Here is a 20,972-nt window from a genome sequence, read left to right on the forward strand (position 1 = left end):
ATGGATCCAAGGGTGGATCGAAGATCTGAAGAACCTGAAAGTAGAGGGGACAGAGTCTGGGTCACTAACCAGTGACCAGGATGGCGAGGAAAAGATACCAGCCGATGTCGGGTGCTTTCAAGTGATGTAGGTGAATCTCGACTCTTCAGCCACGAGGACCAGGAGGGGTCAACGACAACCAGGAGCTGGATATGAGCTGTCCCACATCAGATGTAGAGTTCTGTGGTGTCGGTATCCCGATCGGAACCCACCAAGCCTTGACAACAGCCACCCACGCTGAATGCAAAGATTGGCTTTGGAGCAGACCAGCAAGGTCTGAGGGACTCACTCTTTGGAGGGCAGTCAGGGCATGTCTGGAGCAATCAGGCAAGCCCAAGAAACAAAGGATTTACCCTCGTAGGGACCCAGCAGTCAACGGACCAGGGATTGCGAAGGAGCCTCGAGCAGGAATGCCAAAAGAGTGCCCACGGAACACTCGTGGAGTGTAGACCCACAAACTTCAGTGCAAATGGTGCTCAGGGCTTGGACTACAAGTAGCCCAATGCACAACTTCGGGAAAGCTCGGGAAGTGGATGCACTAGCAAATGTGCAGGATGTCCAGGAGTTCCGGTCCCGCGTCTCTCGTGATGGCTACAGGTCTCCGCTTCACTGGGCACTCGTGTCGGCCTCGGAGATGTCTGGAAGTCCATGTCCTGTGTCGCAGATTCTTTGGGATCCGGCAGGAGCCTCGAAAATGCAGATGGCAAGATGCTTTGTTGGTGCCTGTTTGAACAGGGGAGTCACTCCTTGATCCCAAGGGAGATTTCTTCCATCTTCTAGTCTATATAGAATGTCGAAGGTCCAAGATATATGTTGCAGATTTTCATCCAGGGTAATGTAAAGTCCCGGATGACTGGGTTCCTATACTTATACCAAGTTTAGGGGTTGGACTAACTTTAGGGTCCCACCTATGGGAGGACCTGGGAGGGGGTGGTTACACCCCTTTCCGGTTTGTCCATTTTTGCGCCAGAGCTGGGGCTGAGTGCCCCTGCAACTGGTTTGAACTGGGGTATGCACAGGGACACATTGTGTGCCCCAGGCAGTGTCTGAAACGCATTCACTGAATGCACCCACCATGCCCCAATACACTAAAGCCTGTCTGGGGAGGTGGTTACACCTCCCTGGACAGGAAACCTATTGGTCATGCTTCCCCTGCTGGAGTGTTCATATCTTTTCCCTCTAGGAGGGTGGAATGCCAATCCCACCGCCAGAACTGGCGGGGGGGGGGGTAGTATTCCAAAGTGTTTGACACCAAACACAACATGTTTTGATGCAGCATTCCAAAGTCAGCATTAACCATGAGGATTATAATGCACTTAAGAGTATGTGGTATGGCTGTATCACAGAACATCTATAGGGCAGGGATTCCGAAAGCTGCAGAGGGGCTCAGCTCATGCTAGAGCACCCTCTAACACAAAACCAAGCACTCTGCCTTCAGGATTGTCAAGGCCTGCCATAGGAGTGACTTATTTGTTTATTTGTGTCTGTTTTAAAAGGTATATATAGGTATACTATATCTAAGTAAGGGGTGCTTACACCACCTTACCCAGGATGCAATTGCATTGGTACCTGGTGGGGGCTACAACTCTCCACCAGAGGGTGGCTTCATCATTGGGGTTTCTCCTCACACCAGTACCACAAGGTACCTGGTGAGGGCTACAGCTCTCCACCGGAGAGCAGCTGAGATGCTTTTTAGGTAATAAAGAAGAGCTTTAGGTGCGGGTGAGAGGCAGAGTGCTAAGTATTTGAAGTGTAGTGGGTCTCAAACTATCTCCTGATCGGCTAAAACAAATTTTAATCGAGTGCTTCCAGTGGATAGGATTAAAGGAAAACATAAAAGGTGGTTTGGAAAACATATTCCCCTCAGATGGTCAACATGTTTCTTCCTTTTCCATGACCCCGCTCTTGGTTCTTAGGCATTCATCAGGACCAATTCTAACAGTTACTCTGTGATAATAACAAAAAACTTACAGGAGACACCGTCCCAGAATCATATTCTCGTCGAGGTGCACAGGCGGACTATAGCACAAAAAAACCACAATTCCATATCCACACAACACATAGGAGGAACATCTAGTGTCATGTTTAAGTGGAAATATCTGAATGTCAGTGTCCTCCACCAATGGACACACGAGTGCAGTGGAATAAGATGATCACTCTGAAACTCTGGAACTCATTATCCACCAGCCTGAGACTAGATGACAAGTTAATGAGCTTCAGAAAACAATTAGAAGCTTATCGTTATGCCTAAACATCTATCACTCTGGCGAGGACAGATAGCGCTGGGAAGCCTGCGTTGAGTCGCCATGCGCTTTACACTACATTTGAATTGAAATGAACTCCCATAGGTGTAGCAAGCATGTGTTATATGCCACATTGACCCTACAACATGCACTTCACAGGCACCCTACGTCAGATTAACAACCAACCACATATATATAGGAAATCCTCATTGCGCACGCTGTTCAATATGTGTACGACTGTTCAGAGAAAGCCAAGTTCTTCAAGATACTCAACGCCTGTTCCAAAATTAATGCCCTTCTACGGACAGCTTTTATCTGCATCAAACCCCGCACCCTCATCATTTTATATTAAGAAATTAAGTTAATACGAGTAAAAGAGTTGGTAGTAACTGGTGAATTTCTGTGTTTTTTTTAGTACAAAACATTATGATGTCACTGACATTTTCTTATAACATCACTTTATCCTTTGTTAATTATTAAAAAAAACTTTTACCATATCTAACTACTACTTAATTTTGGGGGTTTTGCAGTGAATTTCTAGGTGTAAAAAAATGTAGAATAACATCTTTTTTACGAAACATATTACAGTCCAGGAACCAAGAATAGTTTTTTTTGAAAAAGACCTTTATTGCAAATCTTGCCAACTGTTAGAATACATACGACATTGCAGTTCGACTGTACAGCGCATCAAAGCTTACATAAGTTCCAAAAGCAGATTCTCTGCACCCAATACACAGCCTGTGTGCCGGCATCCCGGAGGCCCGGCGGCGTAACTCAATGACATAACTCAATCGAGAACAATGTGATCATGCACTGTTGTCCCTCAGCGTAGCATCAAGACAGTCAATAGGCAATAAATGGAGGCATAATAGTACAGTCTTTCGTGAACAAGGAAAGGGCAGGAAACCAAAAATAGAAAAGGGAGAAACTAACCCAACTTACCCCCCAAACCCCCCCCAGGCCAACCCCGTTTGCTATTGAGTACCTTGAAGGAGTCCTAGCGACGCTACTTGCCTGCATGATGTCGTGTACGTATCGTGTATGTTCTGCACCCGTCCCCCGCCAGCCCTGTCCCCTGAGCCCTGACACACCAATCCCCCCCTTCCCGTCCCTCACCTACACCTTGCCTGTACCCACCTCCCCCCAGAGGAACACTAAAGCCCCCCCTGCGGTGAATGTCCCCATTCTATAGCAGTGTCTAACCCCTCCTCCTGAGGGTCCACTTCCTCCGACCCGTCTCTGTCGTCCACCTCCCCCTGTCGTTTGTATTCCTTATAGAGCTCCCAAAAGGACTTCGGCCTACTTTTGGGCGGCAGCAGCTCGCTGTACAATTCCGTCTGTGTGCAACAGTATTGGAGATCCCTGAGCCACCTCGTCTTGGTGGGGAGAGGACCGCGCATCCAGCACGCAGCCACCACCCTTCTGGCCAGTAGCAACGCTACATCTACTAATCTGCGCAGCGCAGGAGCCAACGGCTTGGAGAAGCCCAGTAGCGCAAGCGATGGGGATCGCAGCAGCGGTTCCCCTATAATCTGTCCCAGTTCCGCAAAGACCTCCTCCCAGAACGCACTCACTCCCGGGCACAGCCATGCCAAATGGAGGAAATCAGCGGACCCAGTCCCGCAGCGCTCACACTCCGGGGAGCCACGTAGGCCGTAGCGGTGTAGCCGCTCTGGTGTGTAGTATACTCTCTGTAGAAATTTGAAGTGCACCAATCGGTGTCTACCATTCAGCGAGACCCTGCGAGTATTGGCACAGCAGTAGCGCCACATAGCATCGTCTATGGGGGTTTGGAGATCCGCTTCCCATGCCGCTCTAGGGGCCGAAGTGGGTAATGCCTGATAAGAAGGCCCGAGCCTGTTAAACGCAGAGATCAATTTGGCCGGTGATTTCGTTCCGATAATGTACGTCAGTTCTGGGACCTCTTCCGGCTCCCGCAGTTCGGGGCCCAGTATTACTTTGCAGGCCGATCGTATCCTGTGGTACTGAAACTTCTGCAGCAGCGATGGAGCCGGGGCAACAGGGGGGAGTTGTTCCCAGGTTTTCAGCGCTCCGTCCAAGAACAAGTCCTCCATCGTGTGCACTCCCAGGGCCTTCAAGGCCTCTACCACCCCCCTCTCATTAAGCGGATCCAACCACAGAGCCCAGGCTACCGGCATCTGCGGGGAGTACAGTAAGGGACACCCCCTTTCTCTCAGCAGTGCTTGCCACGCACGATTCGTCGCCTTAAGCGAGTCCATTCGCCCGATTGCTCGGTCAGTAGTGAGGCAAATCGTGGCGGGTAAGGGAAGAGGGTCAGCGAATAGTTTCTCCAGTATGAGATGCGGAATGCGGGCATCCCCATGTATCCAGGTGTGTAAGTGGGTCGCCTGTGCCACCCTGTAGTAGCGCTCCAGGTCCGGTGCCCCCAGGCCCCCCATCTCACATGGGAGCATCAGTGTCGTCCACTTGACGCGGGGTTGCTTTCCGCCCCAGGCGAGCTTAATCAGGACTTGGTTCAAGCGCCTAAAGAACGATTTCGACAAGACCACCGGGATATTAACAAAGAGGAAGAGAAACCGGGGTAGCACCACCATCTTCATAAGGGCAATCCTGCCCATCAAAGAGAGGGGGAGCTTAATCCAGGCGTCCACATCCTCCTCAAGCTTGGCGAATGCAACCCCATAATTATCGCGGATCAGGACTTCTGGGTCTGTGTGGAGTCGGATGCCCAGGTATCTCACGGAGTCATCCGTCCACTGTAGGGGATACTCCATCCCAAACGGTCGCGTGACTGGGGTCAGCGGGAAAGCAATGGACTTGTCCCAGTTCACCTTTAGTCCCGACAGCGCCCCAAAGCGAACCACCTCCCTGAGTATCGGTGCTAGATTAGTGACCGGGTCCCGTACGTACAGTAAGGTGTCATCAGCATAAGTAGAAATGCTAATCTTGTATGTGGGGAAACTGACACCCTCCAGGCTATGATATTCTCGCATGGCGCACGCTAGCGGCTCAGCCACCAATGCATATAACAGGGGGGACAGGGGGCATCCCTGCCGGGTGCCTCTACCGATGTGTATCGGTGCCGAGACCCTGTCGCCGATACGCAGGCGGGCCGAAGGGTGATGATAAAGAGCCCCTATTCTTTGAAGAAACGGCTCTCCCAGCCCCAGTTTGCGCAGCACCCTGATCATGAATGGCCATTCGACAGAGTCGAACGCCTTCTCCATGTCCAAGAAGACTGCCAAGGCGGGGTTCTCCTGCTTCACATGCTGTATCGTCCCCAGCACTGTGCGGATATTATAGGTTAGGTTCCTGCTGGGTACGAAGCCCGACTGTTCCGGCGCTACTAGGTCCGGGACCAGCAGCGCAAGTCTGTTGGCTAGGACCTTCGCGTAGAGCTTCGCGTCCACGTTCAGTAAGCTCAGCGGGCGGTATGACCCACATTGGTCCAGGGGCTTCCCTGGTTTCGGGATCGTGACCAGCAACGCTTCCCGCATGGAGGTCGGCATTTCGCCCTCTTCGCAGATTGCATCAAATAGGGCAAGCAAATGAGGGAGTAATAGGTCCTTGAAGGTTTTGTAAAAGCCCGCCGTGAGCCCGTCCGAGCCTGGGGCGCTCCCCGAGCGCATACCGCTCAGTGCATCCAGGATCTCATCCTCATGGAAGGGGGCCATCAGGAATTCCCTGTCTGAGTTCTTAAGGAACGGCATCGAGATGTAATCTAAGTAATCATCTATCTCGGCGTCTACACCCCCTGCCCTAGCGCGGTACAGTTCCGAATAGTATCGGCGGAACGTCTCCAATATTTGGTCCTCTTCAACCACTCGGGCGCCCTCCGGAGTCTGCATTTCATCCACCACCAATGGTTTACGGGACCCCTTGGCCATACGCGCCAGCAGAGCCCCCGGTCTCTCCCCCTCTCCATAAGCTCGAGACGTGGCGTACTTCCCCATATAGAGAACTTCCCGATCCGCAAGTGCGTGATATTCCGCTAACATGGGCGTCAGGTCTTGTCCCGCCTCTCCCTCCGGGTCCGTCAGTCGTGCCCTCTCCAGGGCGGCTATCTTGTTCTCGAGCGTAGAGAGATCCCTTCTAATGGAACGTAGGACACCGGAGTGTTTGGACATGGCCATCCCCCTAATATAGACCTTGAAGGCCTCCCATACAGTAAAGAAGCTATCTACTGAGTTGGTATTGGTGGCGAAAAACCTTTCTATGTCTTCCGCTAGGTCCCCTCGGAAGGCGTCATCCAGGAGCGCGTAGGGCGGGAAACGCCAAGTATATGGCGGTATCCCCTTCCCGGCAGTGGAGAGACTAAGCAATATCGGGGAGTGGTCCGATAACGTGCGTGGAAGAACTGTACACGAGCTGATGCCACCCAGCACCGAAGAGGAGGCGAGCCAGTAATCTATCCTAGTATGTATGTTGTGGTATGCGGAGTAGTGCGTGTAACCGCCCTGTGTAGGGTGCTTCTCCCGCCAAACATCCACTAGGTCCAGCTTCGTCATTTCCGCTCTCATGTAGACAGCTGACGCTACTGGCCGCCTAACAGGGCCCGCCGAACAGGTCCCTTTCGGGGTCAAACACAAAGTTGAAGTCCCCCCCCCATAACATTTTTGTGTGTGCGTGCGACCTACAGGTAGCTGACAGTGCCGTGTAAAACTCCGGGCTATCATGGTTCGGGCCATAAACATTCACCAGGAGCAGGTCCAACCCCCTCCCCGTGCACTTAGCCACTACGTATCTGCCCTCAGTGTCCACAGTTAGAGGGGTAAGCTTCAGTCTCGAGGCAGGGTTAACCCAGGTGATTACGCCTCGGGCATGTGAGGTGAAACCCGCTACTGCTATATTTCCAGCCAACCCTCTGACCTGTAACATCTTACTGTGTACTGGCAGGTGCGTCTCTTGCAACAGGGCTACATCCACGTGGTGCCTATGTAGGAAGCTCATCACCTTCCTTAGCTTCCGGTGGTCATTCAGCCCCCGTACGTTCCAGGTTATCAGGGACAGCGCGCGCAATGGCTGCGGGCGCCCAGATACTACAACAGCAGACATCTTAACTCATAGCACAACATCTTGAATCCACCGGGAGATATCTGATCACCAAGCAGTACTGCTTCACACAAGTCAGACAGACAGACACTCCGCTCATTCTCACACATCATTCGCCAGTCATCCATAGCAAACCACAGGCCCTTCAATTCCCGAACAACAAACTCCTCAACTTTCGACCATCCACCCTCCCCCCTGACCCCTCCCCACCCACAGCTGACCACCCCCAACCCGGCCAGACAGCACCCCTCACAATTCCCCATCAACACAACTGCCCCAACGTAGCGGGCGATACTAGTCCCAACTCCCTGGGGAGTTCCTCAGCCAAAAGCACAGGGGCAAAGTGTGCCGAAACTGCGTAGTAACCACCAGTGGTGCTAAAGTTCACTTATCTCCAGTTCCGTTCCCCCGCCCAGCCCCCCCGTGTTGTAATGCCTCAAATTGGATTCACCTGATTTCCCCCCTCCGCCCCCCCACCCGCTTCCAATAATAACATAGTGATCACCTCACCGGCACGTGTAAATGGGACCACGAACCACACGCGGCATGAGTCGTGGCGCCGCTTCTCCATCCGTCTCCCGGCCATTGTTACTAGACTAGTCCGGGCCACAGCCCACAACCGGGAGACTCCGAGTGCATCCACCGAGTCTTACTCAACAGTTACGTTATGACAGGGAGGAAAGCAGGCGTGACGCTTCAGTCTTGTTCCTCCATCGGAGACGTCTCCCCCAATTCCTCGCCGTGTCGCTGTCGATGTTCCTTGCGTTCTTTGGCCCAAGTTTTCAGTGATTTCTGCAGTTCCTTCGGGTCCGTAAAGAAGTACGATTTCCCGCCAGTGTTAATTCTCAATTTGGCCGGGTACAGCATCGCATAGTCTAGGCCCAGCTCGCGTAGCTGCTTCTTGTGCGGTATGAACTGGCGGCGTTCCTCCTGTACCTTGGCCGTGAAGTCGGGGTACAGTGATATCTTCATGCCCTCCACCTGCAGTTGTCCTTTCTCCCGAGCCAGTCGCAGGGCCGTGTCTCTGTCCCTGTAGTTTAGGAGCTTGGCAATGATGGGTCGGGGTGGCAGACCAGGTTGGGGTTGAGGGCCCAAAGTGCGATGCGCTCTCTCCACTATGAACATTGGGGAGAAGGCCTCCTCCCCAAGTAGCATTTTCAGCAGGCGTTCCACGTAGAGCTCCATCTTGCCTGTCTGCGTTGATTCCGCCACACCCGTTATGCGTATGTTCGATCTGCGGGAGCGCGCTTCCAAGTCCTCGGTCTTATCTCTGATCACTTGGAGCAACCTGCCGAATTGTCGACGGTCTTTGTCCCACTCGGTCTGCGCCTCCTCCGCTTCCGTGGAGCGCCGTTCCGCCATGTCGAGGCGTTCGGCATGCTTGTCCACACGTTCCGCCATGCGATCCATGCGGTACGATAAATCGTCGATCTTGGAGCCCACTGCTTCTATGCTGTTCTGGATCCCTTTCTCCATCGCTGCTAGCAGCTCTCTAAGGTCCGCAGGGGTCGAGGACGTCGCACCACCCTTCGGGGAGGACTCCGCCGCCTGTGACTCCGGCCCCCTCGTTTTCCGGCGGTCGAACGAGAGTTTCGCTTGCGTTGCCTCGTTCTTCCCCATGGTGTGAGCTCAGCACCAGAGCGGAGCCCACCCTGGGAATGTCCAGCAAAAGCCGCAAGCGTAGGGTACCTCACCCTCCGCAGTCCCCGCTACGGCGGCACTGGCGGGCTCAAAATGGCGTCTGCGTCGCAGGAGTAACCTCCGGTGTGTTCCTCGTGTCAGGGTGCGCCACCCGCTCAGCACAATGTCCGGCCTTGACTGGCGCACTAATGTTAGCGACCCTGCAGAGTTATCTTCCCCGCGCCTGTTCTTCCAAACGAGCCTTGTCGGGCATGCGAATCGTGCTCCGCCCCAGTGTCCGCGGGTGCGCTCTCCGGCTCCTCCGGGTGTCAGGGCCGCACGTCAGGTGACGTCGTGCGGCTAGCACTACAGGGCAGTCCGCGGCTTCAGGCCTGGTCCGCACCTCTCTCCGTCGCCAACCTCGTGCGGGTCGGTACTCACAGCCACCGGCACTCCGGGCCTTCCAATCGGGTCAGGGGGCCACCGGGGGTCACCAGGCACCGAACCCAGTCAATTCGGCATGTAGCAGGATAGTTTGCAGGATTTTTAAGGGGCTTAAGCGAGGAGCCGAGAGCTCACACGTCCGCCATCGGCGCCGGCTAGCTCCGCCCCCCAGGAACCAAGAATAGTTAGAGCTCAGTTAAACAAAATGGAACAGGGTAAAAGGAATGCCGGCGGCTACATGTCCCGTCCTCTTAATATTCATCAGCTTTGCACCGTTACACTCTCTCTTAAAACAGATATATGGATGTTTTCTTAACTTTAAGTGCTAGGTCTGCAAGAAGTCTGCAGGAGGCCTCCAGAGCGAGTAAAACAACCCCACGCGTGCACCCGAGGGGGTGAAACCTCCAGTTCATGCGCTCGCGAACTCTCCACAAGGATCTGTGTAGAAGGCCGTCAGAGGCGCACGAGGCCTTGAGTTATCGCATATTAACAGGGGCAGATTTATAGGGCAGAGTTTGATGAAATACTGACTTCTATTCTTACAACTCTATCCAGGGCGAACGCTTGGTGTCCTCTCTGCTGTGACCTCTCGAATGCATAAAGGGTGATTGGGAAAAGCTTTAGTGAGTAACTCACCCCTCTACAGAGGCCTTTTCTCTGAGTGAACACAGGGTCAGGATGGGTTCACGCACAGCCAGCTCTCTACTGATATCTGAACAGATTCAAGGGTCTGTGTGCAAGGTTTAGAGAAAGGCCCGGCCCCGCGGTAGCGTGTGTTAACAGGGCACAGAATGTGTATGGTGGAGTTTGATGACAGACTCGCTCTTTCTTGCACAACTCCATACAGAGGGAACACTTCGGTTTTATGACAACGTGGCCTCTCTGCTGAGATCTTTCTACGGGGTGAAGGCTGGGGGTGAAAGGCTTCAGTCAGAAACTCACCCTCTATAAAGACCTTTTCTCTGAGTGAAGAGGGTGAAGGATTGATTGACAGAGAGCAGCCTCTCCGGTGACACCTCTCAATCAATCAACCAATCAATCAATCAATCAATCAACCAATCAATCAACCAATCGATCAATCAATCGATCGATCAGGATTTATAACGCACGGGTAATCACCCGATGGAGATCCAGGCGGAGCTAACAATGAAGCGGGAGGGGGGTGGGGGGGCATCTGAAAAGAGAGGGGGGGGGAAAGAGCACCAGAGGGGGGGAGAGAGCACCAGAAGAGGGGGGAGAATAGGAAAACTGAGAGATTGAGAGAAAGCCAGGAATCACTTGCGCTTCCCTGGTGTGCTTCAAGTACAATAAAAAAGCACTGACAAAGCCAATAGGTCTGGCCTTGGCAGGCTGTGCGGATGTTAATTTGCTTTTTATGACAGGCATAGGTCATTACAAATTTAAAAATGTAAATCATTACTGATGTGGTATTTTACCAATGATGGTTTTAAAAAACAAGCCTTTCATTCATGCTCTGGATTTTATTATTATTGTTATTGTTGAGGGAGATGAGAATACACGTTTATCTTACAGACATTACAAGCAGTGTATTAATAGGCTGGTCGCCGCAACGACTGCCAAAGTTGTGAGTTCACTATTCACACCGCAGCAGAGTGTCCAGCAAAAAACACGCATTAATTAATTTATCTCCAGTTAGCTCCGCCTCTGCCAGTCTGAGACCTCCCATGAGATTCCTTTATAAACAGGGCGTGGCTGGATGTGTAAGGTGGGGTGCGTCACTAGACGGGAGTAAGTCAAGGACGGGAAGGAAATGAAGATAAAACTGAAGTTGTGACCCCCCTGTGTGTGTTCTGTTTTACTCCTCTCCGTTTCTCTTCTCTCCTGCAGGTTGGTTCTCTGCTCACTCACTGGTTCTTGCTGCGAAGACCTCGCCTCTGCCCTGGAAACAAACACATCTCTCACAGAGCTCAACCTGAGCCGCAATTACGAGCTGGGAGACACTGCAGTGAAGAAGTTGTGTGAAGGCCTCAAACAGAGCTGAGCAGTTCTTATCACGTCATTGATTTCTAAATATACATTGTAGGTGGGGCTCACACATATATTTTAAAAATGCCTTGAGATGTTTACATGATTGCCTCTTTTCTGTTAATGTCTTGATAAAGGCACCCATTAATAACATTTGTGAATTAAGTCTGGTTTGTGAAGTGGGGGTACCCGATCCCCAATCCATGGTCATGAAAGAAGCCCCTGTCATGGTGCCGAAGGGCTCTTTTTAAAGCTGGTTTCTCAGGTATTTGAGATAAAGTGGAATAGATCTTAACTAGAAGGCAGGTCTGTCCCTTCCAGTGAGGGCCGCCTACCCCACCAGTCTCCCTGCTGTTACGAGACCGACTGCTGGATACAAGGCCGAGGAATGTCAGTGAGACACGGGGGGCGCCGAGGCCCTCTTCAATCTCTGTGGGGGCTCCGAGGCCCTCTTCATTCTCTGCGGGGGCTCCGAGGCCCTTTTCATTCTCTGCGGGGGGGCTCCGTGGCCCTCTTCATTCACTGCGGGGGCTCCGAGGCGCTCTTCATTCTCTGCGGGGGCTCCGAGGCCCTCTTCATTCCCTGTGAGGGGCTCCGTGGCCCTCTTCATTCCCTGTGAGGGGCTCCGTGGCCCTCTTCATTCTCTGCGGGGGGGGCTCTGAGGCCCTCTTCATTCTCTGCGGGGGCTCCAAGGCCCTCTTCATTCTCTGCGGGGGATCCGAGGCCCTCTTCATTCCCTGTGAGGGGCTCCGTGGCCCTCTTCATTCTCTGCGGGGGGGGCTCTGAGGCCCTCTTCATTCTCTGCGGGGGCTCCAAGGCCCTCTTCATTCTCTGCGGGGGATCCGAGGCCCTCTTCATTCCCTGTGGGGGGCTCCGTGGCCCTCTTCATTCTCTGCGGGGGCTCCGAGGCCCTCTTCATTCTCTGCGGGGGGGCTCCAAAGCCCTTTTCGTTATCTGAAGGGGGGGCTCCGAGGCTCTCTTTATTCTCTGCGGGGGGCTCCGAGGCCCTCTTCATTCTCTGCGGGGGGGGGCTCCGAGGCCCTCTTCATTCTCTGTGGGGGGCTCCGAGGCCCTCTTCATTCCCTGTGGGGGGCTCCGTGGCCCTCTTCATTCTCTGTGGGGGGCTCTGAGGCCCTCTTCATTCTCTACGGGGGGCTTCGAGGCCTCTTCATTCTCTGTGGGGGGCTCCGAGGCCCTCTTCATTCCCTGTGGGGGGCTCCGTGGCCCTCTTCATTCTCTGTGGGGGCTCCGAGGCCCTCTTCATTCTCTACGGGGGGCTTCGAGGCCTCTTCATTCTCTGTGGGGGGCTCCGAGGCCCTCTTCATTCCCTGTGGGAGGCTCCGAGGCCCTCTTCATTCTCTACGGGGGGCTCTGAGGCCCTCTTCATTCTCTGCGGGGGGCTCTGAGGCCCTCTTCATTCTCTATGGGGGGCTCCGAGGCCCTCTTCATTCTCTCTGGGGTGGCTCCGAGGCCCTCTTCATTCTCTGCGGGGGGCTCCAAGGCCCTCTTCATTCTCTGCGGGGGCTCAAAGGCCCTCTTCATTCTCTGCGGGGGTCTCCGAGGCCCTCTTCCTTCTCTGCAGGGGGGGAGCTCCGAGGCCCTTTTCATTCTCTGTGGGGGGCTCAGTGGCCCTCTTCATTCTCTGTGGGGGCTCCGAGGCCCTCTTCATTCTCTGCGGGGGCTCCGAGGCCCTTTTCATTCTCTCCGGGGGGCTCCGTGGCCCTCTTCATTCACTGCGGGGGCTCCGAGGCGCTCTTCATTCTCTGCGGGGGGCTCCGTGGCCCTCTTCATTCTCTGCGGGGGCTCCGAGGCGCTCTTCATTCTCTGCAGGGGCTCCGAGGCCCTCTTCTTTCTCTGCGGGGGGCTCCAAGGCCCTTTTCGTTCTCTGAAGGGGGGGCTCCGAGGCTCTCTTTATTCTCTGCGGGGGGCTCCGTGGCCCTCTTCATTGTCTGTGGGGGGCTCTGAGGCCCTCTTCATTCTCTATGGGGGGCTTCGAGGCCTCTTCATTCTCTGTGGGGGGCTCCGAGGCCCTCTTCATTCCCTGTGGGAGGCTCCGTGGCCCTCTTCTTTCTCTGTGGGGGCTCCGAGGCCCTCTTCATTCTCTACGGGGGGCTTCGAGGCCTCTTCATTCTCTGTGGGGGGCTCCGAGGCCCTCTTCATTCCCTGTGGGGGGCTCCGAGGCCCTCTTCATTCTCTGCGGGGGGCTCCAAGGCCCTTTTCGTTCTCTGAAGGGGGGGCTCCGAGGCTCTCTTTATTCTCTGCGGGGGGCTCCGTGGCCCTCTTCATTCTCTGTGGGGGGCTCTGAGGCCCTCTTCATTCTCTATGGGGGGCTTCGAGGCCTCTTCATTCTCTGTGGGGGTCTCCGAGGCCCTCTTCATTCCCTGTGGGGGGCTCCGTGGCCCTCTTCTTTCTCTGTGGGGGCTCCGAGGCCCTCTTCATTCTCTACGGGGGGCTTCGAGGCCTCTTCATTCTCTGTGGGGGGCTCCGAGGCCCTCTTCATTCCCTGTGGGAGGCTCTGAGGCCCTCTTCATTCTCTACGGGGGGCTCTGAGGCCCTCTTCATTCTCTGCAGGGGGCTCCGAGGCCCCCTTCATTCTCTGTGGGGGGATCCGAGGCCCTCTTCATTCTCTGTGGGGGGATCCGAGGCCCTCTTCATTCTCTGCGGGGGTCTCCGAGGCCCTCTTCATTCTCTGCGGGGGTCTCCGAGGCCCTCTTCATTCTCTGCGGGGGGCTCCGAGGCCCTCTTCGTTCTCTGGGGGGGGGGGGTCTGAGGTGCTCTTCATTCTCTGGGGGGGCTCCGAGACAGCTTCATTCTCTGGTGGGGCTCCGAGGCCCTCTTCAATCTCTGCGGGGGTCTCCGAGGCCCTCTTTAATCTCTGCGGGGGTCTCCGAGGCCCTCTTCATTCCCTGTGGGGGGCTCCGTGGCCCTCTTCATTCTCTGTGGGGGCTCCGAGGCCCTCTTCATTCTCTACGGGGGGCTTCGAGGCCTCTTCATTCCCTGTGGGGGGCTCCGTGGCCCTCTTCATTCTCTGTGGGGGCTCCGAGGCCCTCTTCATTCTCTACGGGGGGCTCCGAGGCCCTCTTCATTCTCTGCGGGGAGCTCCGAGGCCCTCTTCATTCTCTGCGGGGGGGCTCCGAGGCCCTCTTCATTCCCTGTGGGAGGCTCCGGAGCCCTCTTCATTCTCTGGGGGGGCTCCGAGGCCCTCTTCATTCTCTGTGGGGGGCTCTGTGGCCCTCTTCATTCTCTCTGGGGTGGCTTCGAGGCGCTCTTCATTTTCTGCGGGGGGCTCCGAGGGCTCTTCATTCTCTGCAGGGGGCTCAGTGGCCCTCTTCATTCTCTGCGGGGGGCTCCGAGGCCCTCTTCATTCTCTGTTGGGGGCTCCGAGGCCCCCTTCATTCTCTGCGGGGGTCTCCGAGGCCCTCTTCATTCTCTGCGGGGGTCTCCGAGGCCCTCTTCATTCTCTGGGGGGGGGTCTGAGGTGCTCTTCATTCTCTGGGGGGGCTCCGAGACAGCTTCATTCTCTGGTGGGGCTCCGAGGCCCTCTTCAATCTCTGCGGGGGTCTCCGAGGCCCTCTTCATTCTCTGCGGGAGGCTCAAAGGCCTTCTTTATTCTCTGCGGTGGGCTCCGAGGCACTCTTCATTCTCTGGGGGGGGATCTAAGGCCCTCTTCCTTCTCTGCGGGGGGCTCCGAGGCCCTCTTCATTCTCTGCGGGGGGCTCTGAGGCGCTCTTCATTCTCTGCGGGACGCTCAAAGGCCCTCTTCATTCTCTGTTGGGGGCTCGGTGGCCCTCTTCATTCTCTGCGGGGGGCTCTGAGGCGCTCTTCATTCTCTGCGGGACGCTCAAAGGCCCTCTTCATTCTCTGCGGGGGGCTCTGAGCCTCTCTCCATTCTCTGCAGGGGGGGCTCTAAGCCCCTCTTCATTCTCTCCGGGGGGGCTCTGAGGCCCTCTTCATTCTCTGTGGGGGGCTTCCAGGCCCTCTTCATTCTCTGTAGGGGGGGCTCCGAGGCCCTCTTCATTCTCTGCGGGGGGGGGCTCCGAGGCCCTCTTCATTCTCTGCGGGGGGCTCCAAGGCCCTCTTCATTCATTGCGGGGGGCTCCGAGGCACTCTTCATTCTCTGGGGGGGGTCTAAGGCCCTCTTCCTTCTCTGCGGGGGGCTCCGAGGCCCTCTTCATTCTCTGCGGGGGGCTCGGTGCCCCTCTTCATTCTCTGCAGGGGGGGCTCGGTGGCCCTCTTCATTCTCTGGGGGGGCTCCGAGGCCCTCTTCATTCTCAGCGGGGGGCTCCGAGGCACTCTTCATTCTCTGGGGTGGCTCCAAGGCCCTCTTCATTCTCTGTGGGGGGCTCGGTGGCCCTCTTCATTCTCTGCGGGGGCTCTGAGGCCCTCTTCATTCTCTGCAGGGGGCTCTGAGGCGCTCTTCATTCTCTGCGGGGGGCTCCGTGGTCCTCTTCATTCTGTGGGGAGGCTCCCAGGCCCTCTTCATTCTCTGTGGGGACAGATCTCTTCAGGTGCAGAGGATCACAGGTGTGTATTTGTTAGAAGGGGCGATCCCAGGGGGGCACAGGATACGCTTCTGACCACCCCGTGACCCACCTCTCCTAGGAACACTGCCGAGCACTGGCGGGAGACCCTTCAGGGGGAGAATCTTGTATTCTAGGATCGCACGCGCTGAGCTCGCACCACTAGACAAAGGGACACCACACAGTAGGTCTGAGGAACGGTTCTTTTATCGATCAGAATATCTGGATCTTTATGATCCTCAGGTCATGTATTTACAAGCAGAACAAGTGTTCATAGAGTCTCGGTAAGGATAGGGGTAGCGGGACAGTCTCAATGTTCAGGGTCAAATGCAACAGCGTATCCGGCGCACAGCTCTCAATCCCCGAGCCGGGGGATACGGTAAGATCTTGGGTCCAGCTGGACCAGAATATTCTCAGAGCCGCGATCCAGTCAGCAGGGCTTGAGCAGGAATAAACAGGAGGTCTTACGATCTTTGGAGAGCCGCGATCCAATCAGCAGGGCTCAGGTGTTCTCAAGGTTCAAGGGCTCGGATGGTAGCGTCCTTCTTCGATGTTTCGTCGAGCCGCGACCACGTCAGCAGGGCTCTCTTCTTCCAGGATTCAACTGCCTGATAGTTCCAGAGCACCCCTTGTTATAGTCCTGTTCCCCTTTGAAGTCCGGAGTCCTCGCAGGTAGGGGTCTTAGCGCCTGGGGGCCGCTTGTCGGGGTTTCCTGCCACCCGGCCCTTTGATTCTTTGAAGTTGCATCTGGAAGGGATCCCAGACACCCAGCGTGGAACCAGCCCCCAGGGAGGCCGGAGGGGCGATCGAAACCCATCTCCCGAGAGGAGGTCAGAGGTGTGACTGAAATGACTCCGCCCTATCTTGCTCACGGGGAGCTCTCTACCCCCAAGCCGGGCATGGCGCGTCTAGGGCCTAGGTCTCGCTGGGGCCGGGGTCGGCCATTTTAGGTATAGGGGAATGGTTACCGGAGGCCTTCGGGTGTGATGGGGTGTGGGGGCGTCTGGCACCGGGAGGATAGATGGCGGGTACGGGGAAGTCTTGTCCTGTCTGTGGGGTCATGGGGGGAGTGGGTCGGATAGGGCAGTGACAACCAGGGATCTTGTGTGGTGCACGGGTCATGGTTGGGACGCTAAGGGTCAGGGAGGCCCACGCCACGAGGCCGGGTCTAACAGTATTGCACTCAGTTCTTTTCTTCAGTGCATCGTCTCTCACTCTGCTGTTGGACAGATCTCCCCAGGTGCAGAGGATCACAGGTGTGTATTGCACTCAGTTCTTGTCTTCAGTGCTTCTTCTCTCTTCTGCTGTTGGACAGATCTCCTTGGGTGCAGAGGATCACAGGTGTGTATTGCACTCAGTTCTTGTCTAGAGTGCATCTTCTCTCAATGCTGTTGGACAGATCTCCTCGGATGCAGAGGATCACAGGGGTGTATTGCACTCAGTTCTTGTCTTCAGTGCATCTTATCTCAATGCTGTTGGACAGATCTCAGGTGCAGAGGATCACAGGTGTGTATTGCTCTCAGTTATTGTCTTCAGTGCATCTTCTCTCAATGCTGTTGGATAGATCTCCTCGGGTGCAGAGGATCACAGGTGTGTATTGCACTCAGTTGTTGTCTTCAGTGGATCTTGTCTCACTCTGCTGTTGGACAGATCTCCTCAGGTGCAGAAGATCACAGGTGTGTATTGCACTCAGTTCTTGTCTTCAGTGCTTCTTCTCTCTTCTGCTGTTGGACAGATCTCCTTGGGTGCAGAGGATCACATGTCTGTATTGCACTCAGTTCTAGTCTTCAGTGGATCTTCTCTCTCTGCTGTTGGACAGATCTCCTCAGGTGCAGAGGATCACAGGTGTGTATTGCACTCAGTTCTAAGCTTCAGTGCATCTTCTCTCTTCTGTTGTTAGACAGATCTCCTCAGGTGCAGAGGATCACAGGTGTGTATTGCACTCAGTTCCTGTCTTCAGTGCATCTTCTCTTCTGCTGTTGGACAGATCTCCTCGGGTGCAGAGGATCACAGGTGTGTATTACACTCAGTTCTTGTCTTCAGTGCATCTTCTCTCAATGCTGTTGGACAGATCTCCTCGGGTGCAGAGGATCACAGGCGTGTATTACACTCAGTTTTTGTCTTCAGTGCATCTTCTCTCAATGCTGTTGGACAGATCTCCTCGGGTGCAGAGGATCACAGGTGTGTATTGCACTCAGTTCTTGTCTTCAGTGCATCTTCTCTCACTCTGCTGTTGGACAGATCTCCTCAGGTGCATAGGATCACAAGTGTGTATTGCACTCAGTTCTTGTCTTCAGTGCATCTTCTCTTCTGCTGTTGGACAGATCTCCTCGGGTGCAGAGGATCACAGGTGTGTATTACACTCAGTTCTTGTCTTCAGTGCATCTTCTCTCAATGATGTTGGACAGATTTCCTCGGGTCCAGAGGATCACAGGTGTGTATTGCACTCAGTTCTAGTCTTCAGTGCATCTTCTCTCTCTGCTGTTGGACAGATCTCCTCGGGTGCAGACGATCACAGGTGTGTATTGCACTCAGTTCTTGTCTTCAGTGCATCTTCTCTCACTCTGCTGTTGGACAGATCTCCTCAGGTGCAGAGGATCACAGGTGTGTATTGCACTCAGTTCTTGCCTTCAGTTCATCTTCTCTCACTCTGCTGTTGGACAGATCTCCTCAGGTGCAGAGGATCACAGGTGTGTATTGCACTCTGTTCTTGTCTTCAGTGCTTCTTCTCTCTTCTGCTGTTGGACAGATCTCCTTGGGTGCAGAGGATCACAGGTGTGTATTGCACTCAGTTCTAGTCTTCAGTGCATCTTCACTCTTCTGCTGTTGGACAGATCTCCTCGGGTGCAGAGGATCACAGGTGTGTATTCCACTCAGTTCTTGTCTTCAGTGCATCTTCTCTCACTCTGCTGTTGGACAGATCTCCTCGCGTGCAGAGGATCACAGGTGTGTATTGCACTCAGTTCTAGTCTTCAGTGCATCTTCTCTCTCTAATGTTGGACAGATCTCCTCAGGTGCAGAGGATCACAGGTGTGTATTGCACTCAGTTCGTAATTTACACTGTGCCACTGGCACGGGCAGAATTTACAGGGGATTATGCACATAGGACAGGGCCTCATGGACCACTGTCAGGAATAGGCACTTGGTAGAACTAGCACTTAGAACATATAATACTTGTAGCACCAAATAGCAAATGTAGCACACAACCAGCAACCACTGGTAAAAGGTAAGTACCTCCTACACAATCCTAACCACCTTAGGCATATATCATGCAGGGAACCATGAACTCACTAGTATAACCCATACTAGATAAAACAACCACCTAAGCATAAACCATATCTAGAGGTATCAGAACACAGGGTGCACAAAACATACTACACACAGTACATTTCCTAACTCCCAAAAAGAAATAGCGCATAAATCACATTAGGGTCCATGTTCCACCACTGCACCTAAACGTAGCGGCTGCCCACTACTTGCTGGGCAGCTGAGGACAAGAACAGGGCCTCAAAAGCTGCAGCTGGCACTAAGTGCTGTGCAGCTGTGGAAGGCAAAAGTAGGGGCGAAGGAGTGCGACTCACTCCTGAGTCCAAAGTACATGTCCCTAGAAAGAAAACCTAAACGGTGCAGCAGCCCACTACTTGCTGGGCTGCTGTGAAGCAAACTGTGACCTGGGCCCTCACGGGCCCTTAGGACAGAACTGTGCCACAGGTTTGGAAGCCTCTAGGCTCTAAAAACACATAGGGGCCCTGGGGCAAAACTGCGCCAACTGTTGCAACCCCGTGGGCTCGAAAGAAATGAACAACTGTGTCCCCTGGAGCCTCTCAGGCTCTACATACAAAAACTGACTGTGGTACAACGTGGGAGCAAAAACAAATGCCCCCGTGTGCGTGGAGCCTCGTGGGCTCTAGAAATATACTGCCCCCTTTGAGCCTCGTGGGCTTGAGAAACAATGCTGCCCGCTGGGGGGGGGGAGCGGCCCGCTGCAACCTGGGGCCGCTCTACCCTCTTAGACACCCCAAAATTAAGCCAGCACCACTGGGGGGGGGGGAGGGCACCGGCAATGTGCCCCGATGCCCAAAGGAACACAGGGGCCATCGGTGGAGCCTAAAACTATGGGGGCCGATCGTTGGAGCGGCCCACTGCCAGACGGGGCCGCCTGGACCTGGCACCTTGCTCCCTCCAGGAGCAGCAGCGCTTCTCTCTTCCTTGGTGGCAGCCCCGGGGCTCTCCATAACTCACCGGAGCCCCGGGCCGCGAGAGGCCATCTCTCGGCAGACTGCTTCTTCCTCCGGCCAGAGCGGGACCCTTAGCCAATCCCAGCTCGGCGGCGGGTTGGACTTCCCTCCAAAAACGGAAGTCCCACCCCGCGTCAGGCACTATGGCAGGATTCGATGTAAAACACCTAATGCGCCTCTTGTGGACCGTTTTCATCGAAAAAGATCGTACCGAAATGGATCTACAATGGACAATCATTGACGCAATAAAAGTCCCACCAAGGGGCGGAGATCTCAACAGACTCATGAACAAGGAAGAGCTCAAATGGATACTTAAGACTAAAAGCAACCACAATGGTCTCGACCGTCTCGAAGATTGGACTTCTTTGCTATGACCATGCAATTTCTTCTGGATTAATTGAATATGACACTGCTACACTATCATAGTCCTGTATAACTCTATATGTATGTAATTTAATTGTTTTATTGGTAGTAGTTGGATGACTCACTCATTTGTTGGACTTATTCATGCCTTAAACAACACCTTCCAAAATGGCCGCCTCATTAGTTTACCTCTCCCTATGCAGAAGCATGAGACCATCACTTTACACCCTTCTAAAATGGCCGACTCATTAGCTCACTTCTCCTAGCCTAAAAGCTAGTGACCTTCGCCCGGTCACATGGTCACTGTCACATGATCGGCCCAAACTTAATGGAGTTTCAGTTCCAAGCCGCTTACAGTCACTCTGAGCATCGTCTCGACTGTCGGCTTGGACCCCATTCTAGGCCCACTGCTCATCAACCACACGGTAAGAGTAGTGGTTGTTTCCATCTGCCCTAAAAATAAATATATAAATTATGACGGCCGT

At 54.4% G+C, this 20,972-nt stretch overlaps 1 protein-coding gene across 1 annotated transcript in view; it reads left to right on the forward strand.

Moving 5' to 3' along the window:
• Window positions 1-20,972, forward strand: part of LOC147693211 (NACHT, LRR and PYD domains-containing protein 3-like) — a 187,135-nt gene that overhangs the window by 137,193 nt on the left and 28,970 nt on the right. The window contains exon 4 of the mRNA XM_086933609.1: window positions 11,229-11,375. Coding sequence (XP_086789735.1) covers window positions 11,229-11,375 — 147 coding nt within the window. The remainder of the gene's footprint in view (window positions 1-11,228; window positions 11,376-20,972) is intronic.

The sequence above is a fragment of the Lissotriton vulgaris genome, chromosome 8 (assembly GCF_964263255.1).
Source record: "Lissotriton vulgaris chromosome 8, aLisVul1.2, whole genome shotgun sequence".
NCBI lineage: Eukaryota > Metazoa > Chordata > Amphibia > Caudata > Salamandridae > Lissotriton > Lissotriton vulgaris.